Raw genomic sequence first — 15707 nt, 5'->3', positions numbered from 1 at the left:
CAGGACACTCCTCACTATTTTGCCTTCACCTTCATTGTCCATTCCTTTTTGGTGACTTTATATACTCTGGACCGAGACGTCGAGTCCAAATGTAGTAGTTTTCCCTCGGCGAATATGATTCTGTTATTTCTACATGGTCCAAATTAGCTGTGTCAACAATTTTTGACTTGGGGGCCAGGGGCCACAAGCAGACTACATCTAAAGCAACTATATATGTGTGTGTGTGTGTGTGTATTAGTGATGGGTTGATGAGGCATCATGAAACGTTTCGACACATTGCAAAACTGTATTAATACTGTGTCGATACTGTGTCAGTAAATACTGACATCTGCTGGACATTAAAAATCCCTACAGGCAACCCATGGACCGACTCAACTGACACTGATTTTATGACCTAGTATATACAATAATATAAACCAAGTCATTGTATTTCATTTAGGATTATTTCACATCTTCATTTGAATAAAAATATATTTGTATCTTTTTTAGATACAGTCAATAAATAATGTGAACATGTATCATAACATGGAAATCTAAGAGAACGTGTTGTGAATGAGCAGGGGTCGGCAACCCGCGGCTTTAGAGCCGCATGCGGCTCTTTAGCGCCGCCCGAGTGGCTCTCTGGAGCTTTTTAAAAAATGTATGAAAAATGGAAAAAGATGAGGGGGAAAAAAATCTATTTTTTGTTTTAATATGGTTTCTGTAGGAGGACAACATGACACAAGCCTCCCTAATTGTTACAAAGCACACTGTTTATATTAAACATGCTTCACTGATTCGAGTATTTGGCGAGCGCCGTTTTGTCCTACTAATTTTGGCGGTCCTTGAACTCACCGTAGTTTGTTTACATGTATAACTTTCTCTGACTTTCTAGGACGTGTTTTATGCCACTTCTTTTTCTGTCTCATTTTGTCCACCAAACTTTTAACGTTGTGCATGAAAGGTGAGATTGTTGATGTTATTGACTTGTGTGGAGTGCTAATCAGACATATTTGGTCACTGCATGACTGCAAGCTAATCGATGCTAAAATGCTATGTAGGCTAGCTATATGTACATATTTCATCATTATGCCTCATTTGTAGCTATATTTTAGGTCATTTAGTTTCCTTTAAGTCCTCTTAATTCAATTTATATCTCATGACACACTATCACTATACACTATGAGGAAGCTCGGCAGGGTCCTTGAGGGTGCATGGGAGTTTGCCCTACCAGTCTGCATGTGTTTTGTGGACTTGGAGAAGGCATTTGACCGTGTCCCTCGGGAAGTCCTGTGGGGAGTGCTCAGAGAGTATGGGGTATCGGACTGTCTGATTTTGGCGGTCCGCTCCCTGTATGATCAGTGTCAGAGCTTGGTCCGGCAGTAAGTCGGACACGTTTCCAGTGAGGGTTGGACTCCGCCAAGGCTGCCCTTTGTCACCGATTCTGTTCATAACTTTTATGGACAGAATTTCTAGGCGCAGTCAAGGCGTTGAGGGGATCTGGTTTGGTGGCTGCAGGCTTAGGTCTCTGCTTTTTGCAGATGATGTGGTCCTGATGGCTTCATCTGGCCAGGATCTTCAGCTCTCGCTGGATCGGTTCGCAGCCGAGTGTGAAGCGACTGGGATGAGAATCAGCACCTCCAAGTCTGAGTCCATGGTTCTCGCCCGGAAAAGGGTGGAATGCCATCTTCGGGTTGGGGAGGAGACCCTGCCCCAAGTGGAGGAGTTCAAGTACCTCGGAGTCTTGTTCACGAGTGAGGGAAGAGTGGATCGTGAGATCGACAGGCGGATCGGTGCGGCATCTTCAGTAATGCGGACGCTGTATCGATCCGTTGTGGTGAAGAAGGAGCTGAGCCGGAAGGCAAAGCTCTCAATTTACCGGTCGATCTACGTTCCCATCCTCACCTATGGTCATGAGCTTTGGGTTATGACCGAAAGGACAAGATCACGGGTACAAGCGGCCGAAATGAGTTTCCTCCGCCGGGTGGCAGGGCTCTCCCTTAGAGATAGGGTGAGAAGCTCTGTCATCCGGGGGGAGCTCAAAGTAAAGCCGCTGCTCCTCCACATCGAGAGGAGCCACATGAGGTGGTTCGGGCATCTGGTCAGGATGCCACCCGATCGCCTCCCTCGGGAGGTGTTTAGGGCACGTCCGACCGGTAGGAGACCACGGGGAAGACCCAGGACATGTTGGGAAGACTATGTCTCCCGGCTGGCCTGGGAACGCCTCGGGATCCCCCGGGAGGAGCTGGACGAAGTGGCCGGGGAGAGGGAAGTCTGGGCTTCCCTGCTTAGGCTGCTTCTCACGCGACTCGACTTCGGATAAGCGGAAGAAGATGGATGGATGGATGACACACTATCTGTATGTAATATGGCTTTTAATTTTTTGCGGCTCCAGACAGATTTGTTTTTGTATTTTTGGTCCAATATGGCTCTTTCAACATTTTGGGTTGCCGACCCCTATGAATGAGGATGCTTGTGGACTGGGAATTTTTTTTAAATTTTTTTTATCCTGGGTGTCTCTGGAACTTCATTTTCATGCCTGGCCCGAGAATGCCTCAGCATTGAGGAGGTGGATTTGTTAATGTACGACAATTCTGTCGTACAAATGCAACATTTAACCTCTATAAAATATGAATAGTAAACTAAGAATCATTTTGAAGAGATTTTGAATTCTAATAGATCAAGTGGAAACTTTGAGAGAACAGGATGAAGCGACAAGGAAATTAACACAAATACCTTTTTTTCCCGATATATGCTTAAAATATTCCCACACGGCGGAAATCTTTCTTTTGCCTGAGACTGCTCCATGATCTCCGACGACGATAAATTACAAATGACCAACGACAGAAGTGCAGTGATTCAGTTGGCAGCAGCGTCTCGTTGACAGATGCGCTTCCTTATAAACACAGTTTGGCGCGCAGGCGTCAGTTTGACACAGCTCGCGTATCGGTCACGTGACTTTCTAAAAGCGGTACGTGCACCGACACAGGGTTTTGCTCTATGAGCTCGACGCATGCGCCGATGCATCGGTGTTGTCGGACCCATCACTAGTGTGTATGTATGTATGTATTGGGGCCTCAACGATTAGTTGACAATGTCGACAATAAAATTTGTCTTCGGGCTGGTCGATATGGCCTTTTATTAATATCTCTACATTTTTAGGCCATGTCACGATACACGATATATATCTCGATATTTTGCCTTAGCCTTGAATGAACACTTGATGCATATAATCACAGCAGTATGATGATTCTATGTGTCTACATTAAAACATTCTTCTTCATACTGCATTAATATATGCTACTTTTAAACTTTCATGCAGAGAGGGAAATCACAACTAAAAGTGTATTTATTAAACAGTTATTAAGCAGTGGCACAAACATTCATGTCATTTCAAAACAGAAAGTGCAAGATTGTCAGAGACATTTTAAAACAAGCTATTAGTGCACTTTTGTGCATGATGTCACTACAGTGTTTCCCACAGGACAGGCATCTATTTGTGGTGGTGTGGTCGGCGGGTGGGCGGGTGGGCGGGGGGGGGGGTCGGGGCAGCGGCGATGACCAAGAAGAACGCGGAGTTGGAATATAATTACAACATTTTATGTACATATTTATATACAGATTTGAACAATTAGTGATTCACTGAAATATATTTATTAATTGTGGTTCTTACAAAAAATATATCTTATAAAATATAAAAGCTAAAATGTCTCTTAAAGCTCTGCCCCTTTAATTAGTGAATACTAAATAATTTAACTTTAGCCTACTACTACAACCATATTTACCAGCAACATGAAGTGAAACAGAGGCAGAGGTGTCCTGCCACAGTCAGTCAACCTCCTCCTCCTCCTCCTCCTGCTGCTGCTGCTGAACAGGTCGCACCTGTGGTCCGAACTGTAGGCCTACCTCCTCTCCAAGTCGAGCCCTTTTCGGCCGTTGAAAATATTTTTCTATACTCATCTGTGTGAAGGAGTGAACATCCAACATTAGAATTTATTACTAACGAGCAGAACCGCTCTATGTACAGTGCCGTCTAACCTTAAGCGGCAGCAGCTCAACACATGCAGGGTTCAACGTTAAGGTTTTTTTCTACTTGCCTGACTTCTCAAATCTACTTGCCCCAATATTTGTACTTGTCCTGCCTAGGTTTTTTTCTGGCTGTGTAGTGCTCATGGCTTATATCTTAATAGAATCCTTCCCGTTGACTATTTACAACACTACACAGTATTTATTATTATTATTATTATTATTATCTATAATTGCATTTAAATGGCATTGCATACATGTAAAATTAAATGCTATTTCACATTATTTGACCAGTAGCAGTTACACTCATCTGAACAGGTCAGCCACCTGTTTAAAGCCCAATCACAGTTGAAATCTTGAAATGAATGGTCTTTAATGGCCAAAACATTAACCTGGACAACATTTTAACAGCTGGTTGGCTCAGATTTTATTATTTTCATCGCATTCACATGCTGCAGTGGACCGTGGACAATTTAGCTTCAGTCCACGTGTGTTTATTGACAACATGGTTATAACCTGGACACGTTAGCTCGTCGGTATTGTAACACGTGACTGTTACTACGAGCGTCTGCCCCGGGCCACGAGTCAAGCAGCGGCGGTGTTAATGAAGCAGCGTCAGGCTGCTCACCGTCAGTGAAACGCTCGGTGAAATCACGGATTAACGTTAAATATATGACGAGCCGCGAGCGATGCAGCTATAACCTATCTACTAGTGATGGGTTGATGAGGCGTCATGAAGCGTTTTGACACATTGCAAAACTGTATTGATACTGTGTCGATACTGTGTCACTAAATAATGACATCTGCTGGACATTAAAAATCCCTACAGGCAACCTATGGACCGACTCAACTGACACTGATTTTATGACCTAGTACAGTGGTTCTCAAATGGGGGTACGCGAACCCCTGGGGGTACTTGAAGGTATGCCAAGGGGTACGTGAGATTTTTTTTAAATACCGGTATTCTAAAAATAGCAACAATTCAAAAATCCTTTATAAATATATTTATTGAATAATACTTCAACAAAATATGAATGTAAGTTCATAAACTCAGTGAAGCACAAGCTCAGGTTTGTCACTAAAATGTCTGTCAAAAAGAACTGTGAAAAGAAATGTAACTATGCAATATTCAGTGTTGACAGCTAGATTTTTTTGTGGACATGTTCCATAAATATTGATGTTAAATATTTTTTTTTTTTGTGAAGAAATGTTTAGAATTAAGTTGATGAATCCAGATGGATCTCTAATACAATCCCCAAAGAGGGCACTTTAAGTTGATTATTACTTCTAGGTGTAGAAATCTTTATTTATAATTGAATCACTTGTTTATTTTTCAACAAGTTTTTAGTTATTTTTATATCTTTTTTTTCCAAATAGTTCAAGAAAGACCACTACAAATGAGCAATATTTTGCACTGTTATACAATTTAATAAATCAGAAACTGATGACATAGTGCTGTATTTTACTTCTTTATCTTTTTTTTTCAACCAAAAATGCTTTGCTCTGATTAGGGGGTACTTGAATTTAAAAAAAAAATCACATGGGGTACATTGCTGAAAAAAGGTTGAGAACCACTGACCTAGTATATACAATAATATAAACCAAGTCATTGTATTTCATTTAGGATTATTTCATAACTTCATTTAAATAAAAATATATTTTTTGTCTTTTTTAGATAGTCAATAAATAATGTGAACATGTATCATAACATGGAAATCTAAGAGAACGTGTTGTGAATGAGGATGCTTGTGGACCTGGAAATTATTATTTATTTATTTTTACACATTTTTATTAAAAGAAAAACAGTTTTTCCAACGTATTCAATTTTAGACGCTTTCTCTTCTTAGTTATTATTTCTCCGGCTGTAGAAAAGACCCGCTCACAGTTCGCGTATCGGTCACTTGACCAAAACAGCTCATGATCGGTCACGTGACTTTCTAAAAGCGGTACGCGCACCGACACAGGGTTTCGCTCTATGAGCTCGACGCATGCGCCGATGCATCGGTGTTGCCGGACCCATCACTACTATCTACCTATAACACCTGTAAAAATGAAGCAATGCTACCACGCTAGCAAGCGTTAGCTAGCCGACTATGAGCCACCAAGCTGCTAACTGTCGCCAAAAGGCACCATTTAAGTTTTTTTCCCCATGGCATCCTGGATCAAGGCTTTCAGCAGCTCTTGGACGTTTGAGGTAGAAACGTAGGAAGCGCCATCATTATGAAAAGTAGCCGGCGAGTATTTTGATTCTGTCCGTCCGTCACTCTTCTTCTTCTTCTTCTTCTTCTTCTTCTTCTTCTGGCCCACCAGGTGAATTAAGTGCTATTGCATAGTGCATAGTAGGCTACCGCCACCTACTGCACCTGAGGTGTAACTACAAGCAACATTCACAGACAGTCCCATTGCTTTTATGAGCGGTCGACCGAGTCAAAAGCCGAAAAATCCATTTGTGGCGGACGTAATTCTTTCGTGGCGGGCCGCCACAAATAAATGAATGTGTGGGAAACACTGCACTAAGATGACATATCAAAGCAACACTAAATTAAAGTGCACTTTTTGTACAGAACGCCACTACAATAGTTTAAAACAAATAAAGTGCACTTTTGTGCACGATGTCACAGAAGATATTTCAATAAGTGTCAAATAAAAATGAGCTGCATAATAGGAAATCAAACAGTGTATGTCCTTCGCTATGTGGTAGGTTCCTGCGGATGATATCCTTCTGTTTTAGACTATTTTTATTATACGGTGTACATGTGGAAATGGTTGCTCGGGCATTTTGTTGGCTGTGGCACCGGCCGGAGATGTTGACATGCGGAGTTTCAAGCACTCTTCATTCTCTAGCGGGTGACTTTTCAACTGGTGCTGCACATTAGCAGTGCTGCTACTTTTTGTAGCAACGCTTTTGCCGCATACTTGTAAAACATATTCCCACTTGAAGCCAAACCACCGCCAGACGATGGACCCCGTGCTGTTTTTCTTGGGAATGAATTCTTCCTTCATTTGTTACCAGATTCGCACCTTCTTTCTCTCGTATTACCACTCGCACCGCTCCGTTAGCACCACAGCTAACGTTACCCGTGTCGCTACCTCTCTGCTCAGCGAGGGCGTGTGACGTTGCAGTATGTGACATAAGGTGCGCTTCTTTTAACTCTCTGTGAGAAGCAGAGACAAGAAAGAGTTAGAAACGCCTCTAGTGTAATGCCCGCAGCTAAAAGCAACTGCGTGAGGACGTATACTCGAATATCACGATATAGTAATTTTCTATATCGCACAGAGACAAACCCGCGATATATCGATTTATCGCCCAGCCCTAATTTGTCGTCGACATTAGTCGTGATGTCATCACTCGTGTTTTTCTGGCCGGAAGTGGGTCACTCGCTAGAGAGAGAGAGACTTCCTTTTATTGTCATTCAAATTTGAACTTTACAGTACAGGTAAGAACGAAATTTTGTTGCGTTAGCTCGCAGTAGTGCAGGATAAAAGAGCAATAAGGTGCAGATATATATTTGCCACGAGCCTCTGCAGCTGCAGCCGCTAAAACATCGCCAGTGATAACATGTAAAGTGTGAGAATATTTCCTCTTATTCTTGTTTAAAACATGAATACCTTGCTGCTTTTGCAAAGCGGACCTTGTTTTTAGGGCAGTATACCTGTGATACGCAAGCATTTTGGAGGTAGGATGAGGACACAGCCTCGGCAAGACTACGGTTAGCTTCTACCTTGCTAGCTCGCTAACAAGAGTGAGATGAAGTTTTGTTAAAAAAAAACTATAATTTTAGCTAAAGTCAGCCAGCTAAACTTTCTCTACATCAATTCAACTACGTTTTAAAGCAGCATTGCCAAAAAATAAGGCACTTTAACAAACTCCGACCGCGCGCTCGTGCAGACAGACAGGCAGACAGACAGGTAGACTGTCTGCCTGTCTACCTGTCTGTCTGCCTGACAGACAGACAGACAGACAGACACCAATGCAGAGGTATCAGAAGAATAAACATACAATCTATTAAATAGCTAACATTTTAAGAATTAATCAAAGATATAATTCTACACATTGAATCTATTAGAGTGCTAAAAGTGCCAATAGTTAATCAATAGTCAATATACCAGTGTGCAGCTTTTTACACATAACAAAATGATTTTCTTTTTGAAGAAGTTAGATTTTTTTTTTTTTTTTCATTGCTGCAATTTTAACTGTTTTTACATACATATACAAAGTAATTTTTTTTTATTTTTATTTTTTTTTAGCACTTAGTCTTTCTTTTCTTTCAAATGGACATTTTTTTAGTCATTTAAAAATTTTAAACAGCTGAATAAGCAGCACAGTCACAATATGAATAAATATTTATGAATGAATTAGTCATCTTTGTTGTTAGTAAGCACATGCCTAAAATAACTTTCGCTGCATTCAGAAATCCATGGAAAAATTACAGCCATTAAATGTGTACGCTTTATTATCCGATTAGTCGACTAATCGTTAAGATAATCGCTGACTAGGGATGATGTTTGATAATGAATTATCGAGTTCGAGCCTATTATCGAATCCTCCTATCGAACCGATTCCTTATCGATTCTCTTATGAAGTCCAGATCGGTTGTTGTATATGGAAAAAAACACAATATTTGGTTTAACAAAAGCTCACTTGTATTATATAAGAAAAAAATAAAATCTAATAAATAAATAAAAAATATTGACTGTTACCCCCCTAAAAAAATAAAATAAAATAAATAAATATTGACTGTTGTTACCCAAAGTATATTAAGTGGGATTTTTCAGAAAAACAAATATACATAGTAACACAAAAACAACCTGCCTCTGTGATCACTATAGGTGTATAAATAATAATATACTGTTTAATAAAATCAGTCCCTTGGGCACAAAACTGAAAATAATACAGCTCTCCAAAAAGTGCACTTCTGCTGCTATTTGACATAACTGTTTGTTATGATGCTTTGACATTTTTGCACTTTATTTCTTTATTGAAAGAAAATTCTATGAAGAGAAAAGTTGTTTGCAAATGTGGTTACAATGCTAAAAAATGAAAAGTTAAAGCTAAAAAAAGAAATACACTTTATTGAGTTAACATAATTTCTTTATAGGGGGAAAGATGTGATGTTATGAGCTAGGGAATATAACAACTACACTACCCAGCATGCAACGGGAGTGACGAGCATGCGCGGTAGCCCCGAAAAGTGTTGTTTCATGTCGTTACACGGCAGCTAAGAATGAGGTTATGAGCACGCTGTGAAAGTAAACGTCAAGAACTCAGCCAACACGCCTCGTCTGCATTATTTATAATTAGACAGACAACACATATACAGTGTGATTTTGTTTTGCTTACAAAGAAAGAAAAACAAAAGTTAAAAAAGGGAGATCATGTCATATATGTTGTGTGTTTATATTTATATATATATATATACATATATATATATACATATATATATGTGCTTCGGTTGCTTTAAGAACGTTGCGACAGCTGCCGTAAAGGAGGTGCGTTGCTAGCCTGGTTGCTATGTTTCCGGTTGGTCGTAAAAGTGTTCGTCATGTGTTTGTAGCCTGCTCAAATCTCATTGGATTATACCTTTTGTTTTGAACTTTATTACACCTTGGAGCGCTTTTTCCGGTCCATTGTTTTTCCTGATTTCCCAATCTGCGCCTAATGACTGAGCTACGTGACGTCATTTCTTGTGATGTCCCACGGGACATTTCTGGTCGGGACGGGATTCGTTCCCAGGGATTCGAATAAAGAACCAACTCTTTTTCTTTACTATAATGGTCTCGATAACGGGTACCGGTTCTCAAAAAGGGATTCGAGTCCGAGGACTCGGTTCTTTTCTTATCGAACAACCGGGAAAATCGGTTTCGAGTATCATAATCGACGATCAAGATAATCGTTAGTTGCAGCCCTCGTATGTATACTTTTAGTGTGGGACAGATGCGTCTGTCTCCAATATAGTCCACACCTGTCTCCTTCTAAACACAGCAGCGCACTCTTAAATGCTCGCCGAGACTCCACTAAAATGAAGCGAGGGGAAAATGAAGTTAAACCAAGCTCTTGGCTCTGTTTACTCCGAGGGGAAATCTCCGGAGCAAAGTCAGTGTAGTTTGTTCCGCCATGATATTCAAGCCAAACGACGCTAGTACGCATGTGCCAGCATTGCTGTGACTTTGTTTCCAGGAAGTAAGCGTTGTTGCCTAAAATGCATTAATAAATGACGGTTTTTCGGTCATTAAAAATTGAAACGGTATTACTAACCGTTCAGAATTTTACCGTTCATACTTAACATTATTAAAAGTCGTGCTGTTGCATTCTTTTCTCGAACTTTAGAGCGTTTGTTGTGCCCGGGCTCCGCCATTCCCACCTGGAAGGATTAATAAGATAACCGTTTGAATAAATGGCAAGCGATGCACTGGTTTTAGATTCCCATCCCTAACCAATGCTTTGTAGTGGATTTAAATAGGTGTAATATTAAATTGTGTATGGTGCATTTACTTTTTTTTTTTTTATATATATAATGCCCACATAGCTCAGTGGGCGGATTGTGTGTTGTTTGCCACATGTCTGTTAGCTTTTCGTGATGGTTATGGTGTATTTGCACCATTAGCAGGAATTGTTGTTTGAATTAGGACATATAAATTGATGTTTTGCTTATAACGTAATATAAAGCCCATGGTTATTGACTAGCATTACTAATGTTGTCCACAGTGATAGAACAGTTAGTGAAATTTAACTCGGGACACCCCGTGGGCAAGTCTTCAAATCTAACTTGAGACGTCTCAAGGGCCAGACTGACAACGCTGACGGGCCGTAGTTTAGACACCCTTGGTCTAAATTAATACAATTAGCAAATAAAATTCACACAAATGACAATTATGACCTGCAATGTTCTGGTTTCTATGTTAATTGTTGCTTATTTCCTGTTGAATAATGATTCTGAAACACCTTATGTTATGGTTCAAAACTATAATTCTATTATTTTTGTATATATTGTACACTTACTCTTGTTTGATCCATTTTTTATGGATATATTTTTAGAGCAAAAATTCAAATGAAAGGGCTGAAATCCGTACTCTCACGAGCGCTTCCTTTTTATTTTTTCTAGTTGCACAATCTATTTTTAGACACACATGCGAGAAATACTTGAACTCTACAACCCTGATGTTGGTAAAATAACACCTCCCTGACAGTGTCAATCAAAACTAGCTGAATTGTTCATAGTCTGTTTGTTAGCAGGCGTGCCTAATACAGTGTCCAATGAGCCTACAAGGTTTCCTAATGATTGATTCGATTGTAGCTGAGATAGGCTCCAGTGCCCCCCGTGAACCCGAAGGGAATAAGAGGTAGAAAATGGATGGATGATTTGGCTTAGTAAAACTCTGCCTCCTTTGTGACCATTTAGGCCTCCACATTCAACTGTGAATTGATTCATTTGATTCCAGATGCCTCCTAGATTGAGACGGCTTGGCAACCCAAAATAGGACATTTGGATCATTTAGATATCATTTTGTCATTTTTGAACACCGTCTGCTCGGTAATTCTACCTTCCTTTCCATTTGTTGCACAGGATGCAGAGATTGTACGGACCAGGGACCCGACACTGCTGGCGGACTGTGACATTGTTGTAGATGTGGGAGGAGAGTTTGACCCAAAGAGGCATCGCTATGATCACCATCAGAGGTATGCCTCAGTGATGTACGACCAGCTAGAGGGTGACATCGCAGCTATGGTTCCAGGTTATTAGTCAGTTGGGAGAAGCCTTGTCAGAGGAGTTGATGTACAGTTTCTAAATTGTTTACGGTTCCAAGTATTGGGACTGAGATGTATGCGCTGTCAAAGATAAATATGGTGTTCAGATGAAGGGCTAAGACCATATAAACCAGAATAGGTGAGAATAAGGGCTGCATGATTTTAAGAATAAAAATTAATTGTGATTTTTCTCTTCAAAATTGCGATTGTTTCTATTTGCATTTTTTTTATATTTATTGAAGAGTAATTCCATTAGTAATTCAGTCACATTTTTAGTAAAGTAACGAGTAACTATAATTAATGATTTTTTTAAAGTAATTTTCAGAACACAGCCTGTCACACAGCATCATGAAGCAGTTGGCATGTTGGTGTGCCTGGCTAACATCTTTGTGTGTATGTCCTATAATAATGTTCACCAATGAAAGCACCATTGTTAAAGGTAAATTATTTCCATGTTGCTGCTGACCTTTAAACATGTCTTCTTAAACCAGGGCACTTTATTTCACATTGTGTTCTTTTGTGTTTTTGTATTGCTGAAGAATTGAGCAAAGCTAAATGTTTTTGTTTTTTTTAAAAGATTGGAGATTATATTTGACTTTTCTTATAATCAGGGTTTGTACGGTCGCTTAAAAACCTTGAAAATGCTTGGATTTTAATGTTGTGTTTTCAAGGTTTGAAAAATGCTTGAATTTTGGGTGAAGTGCTTGGAAATGTTCATATTTCTCGGCAGTCTGACTCAATAGGATAATTATAAAATGGAAAAAAATAAAATAAGTTTCCTTAAAAATTAAAGCTACACGCTTGATTTGTTGGCTTTGCACAAGCCCTTACGTTAGTTTGTTGTCATGTGGCTCTGTGTCGCCCCCAAGAGGACAGTGGTGCATCGGTCCATCATGCCGGGAGGTTGTCGGGTTAATGAACATTGGATGGAAAATGACAAATACAAACTTTGGATAAAACGTGGACCAAATCCACGTGTAGCCTGCTGCAAATTAGGCTTAGGTTATAGCCGATTTTCCGTATTTTTCCTATAGATAGCATTTGGTGACCTCAAACAACAAGGCTATGGATTGATTCACACTGGTTTTCACCTTTTGAAGGGTACTGGAAAAACTGGAAAATTGATCTTGAAAGTCCTTAAAAAGTGCTTGAATTTGGCATGGAAAAGGTGTACGAACCCTGCATATTTTCAAGGCTTTTTTTTTTTCTTATCTCAAAACACCTCTTAAGTTGGGATCCTATAATGCACAACCTACTTTCTTACTTGTTGGTACCTGTTTTTGTGTATTTGGGATCCCCATCTGTCCCCAAATTTGAAAAACAAGGCATGGTGGAGATATTTAGTTATGTCCAATGTTTCCTCTAAGGTGCGCGCCTGCGCAATTGCGCACTGCTGACGCGCCCTCTGCGCACAGCAAATCTATGCCGCGCACAAAAAAAAATCTAGTCTGAACTGTAAACAAAATAAACAACTATTTGTTCTGTAGGATATTGCAATGTGACTGTGAATAACAGGTGACGACAAGTGGCCCTAACAGATGAAACAATGATTGTTAACACTGTTCATTTTGATGTCTTTCGAGATGCTTTAATTAGACAGCAATTCCCTCGATTACTTTTACTGAGCAAAAACGTTTTATTTTCGGCCGTACTCACAACAAAAACATTAGTAAAAAAACGTCCATTCAGCAAAACTGGCCATTTTGTGGCGTACAAACTGGGCCGAAACCAACTCTTTGTCGTCTGTCGTATCAGCCACTGATACGTTTAGGGCCACACAAAAAGTCGGACAACATCAACACTACATGTAAAGTGATGATATGATTCCTCAATCAGATGAAGTGCTGTTAGTAGATTACAGAAATGCTCATTAAAATATATATTTTACAGACAGAAAGTTACAGGAATGTACACTCTATCCCATGCTTACATTTCATTGTGCAACATGAGAATGTTTTAAGGGGAATTAAATGAGATCTCTGAAAGGGGTACAAAGTATTTCCAAAGTAGGACCCCCACCCGGATACACTGGTTTATAGCTCATGAAAAACAACATTTTTTTGTTATTTTCATCGTAAATCACTTAAATTTGAAAATAATCTGAAAATGACTGCTGTCATTTCATTATCATAATAAAAGATTTAACTTATTAGTCATGTTTGGGACAGTTGTGATATGTCATTCAAAAGTTCAGATTTTAACCATTGGAATCATTTCTATAGTTTGAAAATATCCAGCGGGTCGCATTGAAATGTTAATTATGTTGTATTATACCAAGATAGCCCAGTTAACTGCTTTTTTATGCTGTTTTGTGTCACGTGACTTTAAACTTGACACCTCATTTGCTAGTTCTGAGTCAGGATCGATTGCGTCTGTCTTAATTTACCGGAAGTGAGTCTTGCATTTTGAAGCAGCAAATTTTTCAACACTGAATTTTTATAAACTTAATTTTAAAACACTAAATGTATTTTCAATGAAATTGTCAGCGTAATTTCATATAAAAAAATTCAGATCACAAAATTCAAACGCAAAAACATAATTTCAGTGTCAAAAAAAGCTTTCGTGATAAAGACACAAATTAACCTCCGCACACGCGCACAGATTGACATACAATAAGTTTGCTACAATAATACCTCCATACACAAATAAGGAATATGTATGAAATGCTTAGTAAAGTGTAAAGAAATAGTGCAACGTGAGAAAATGTAAAAATAGAGAAACCTGAGAACTATTTTTCTACAGTTTTAGTGCCTGCTGTGCTCAAGGGCGAGCGCGGCAAAGGTGGTGTGGTATTAATGATTACAAGCGCCTTGGTCTGACTACGGTCAGTTTAAAAAAATCCAACAAATGCCATACTGTGGAGGTGACTTTTTCTGTTTTATCGATAATTTTTTCACTTTCTTCCGCACTCATTTTTAGTTTCTCTTCTCACTACATGCAGTTGCAATGAATTAAGGGCTAGACAACAAGACGGCGCAACTAAACTTGATAGTTACCTGATCATTCCCACTAATAAGTGATTACTTCCTGCGTCGCTTGGTTGGCAAGTGCCTTTATTCATGCAACCAACCTTGCTTCGCCAATTCCTGTTTCTTCTGGCAAAGAAAAAAAATATATGGAATGTTTTATCGAGCACATTTTTTGAATTAAAATTGTTTACGTGTAATTTGCAATATCTATTGATAACATTTTATCGCCCAGCCCTATGCACTAGTGAGCTGACATAGAATTGGAGCTTTGCACGCACAAGCCTGGCAGACGTCCGTTTTGAGTACACGTGGACCTCTGTGGACTACGTTCCATGTAAGTCCCGTCCGAGTCTGTTATATATATATATTAGGGCTGCAACTATCGATTAATTTGATAATCGATTAATCTGTGGATTATTACTTCGATTAATCGATGAATAATCGGATAAAAGAAACAAACTACATTTCTATCCTTTCCACTATTTTATTGAAAAAAACCCAGCATACTGGCGCCATGTTCTTTCAACTTGCCAAATAAAACAAGGAAAATGTTACAAAAATGCACACTTTTGACACCCCCGCTATAGATACTAAAAAATTAAACCTGATAAATGTATCGATAAAAAGCAGAGCCTGACGACACATGCGCGTTTATCACAACTCTCTCGCTCTCTCTGTCTCTCCCCCTCCCTCACGAATGCTGCTGCACGCACAATTTGTTGTGTTTTTAAAGGGGAACATTATCACCAGACCTATGTAAGCGTCAATATATACCTTGATGTTGCAGACAAAAGACCATATATTTTTTTAACCGATTTCCGAACTCTAAATGGGTGAATTTTGGCGAATTAAACGCCTTTCTATTCGCTCTCGGATCGATGACGTCACAACGTGACGTCACATCGGGAAGCAATCCGCCATTTTCTCAAACACATTACAAACACCGAGTCAAATCAGCTCTGTTATTTTGCTTTTTTTTGACTGTT

The 15707-nt window shown here is 39.5% G+C and overlaps 1 protein-coding gene across 2 annotated transcripts in view; it reads left to right on the top strand.

Moving 5' to 3' along the window:
• The window catches only part of myg1 (myg1 exonuclease), a 102768-nt gene that overhangs the window by 8743 nt on the left and 78318 nt on the right, over positions 1-15707 (top strand). For both annotated transcript variants that reach the window (XM_061937715.2, XM_061937716.1), the window contains exon 2: positions 11571-11683. In XM_061937715.2, the coding sequence (XP_061793699.1) occupies positions 11571-11683 (113 nt within the window). The remainder of the gene's footprint in view (positions 1-11570; positions 11684-15707) is intronic.

The sequence above is a fragment of the Nerophis lumbriciformis genome, linkage group LG03 (genome assembly GCF_033978685.3).
Source record: "Nerophis lumbriciformis linkage group LG03, RoL_Nlum_v2.1, whole genome shotgun sequence".
NCBI lineage: Eukaryota > Metazoa > Chordata > Actinopteri > Syngnathiformes > Syngnathidae > Nerophis > Nerophis lumbriciformis.
This window is presented reverse-complemented; position numbering and strand designations above follow the sequence as displayed.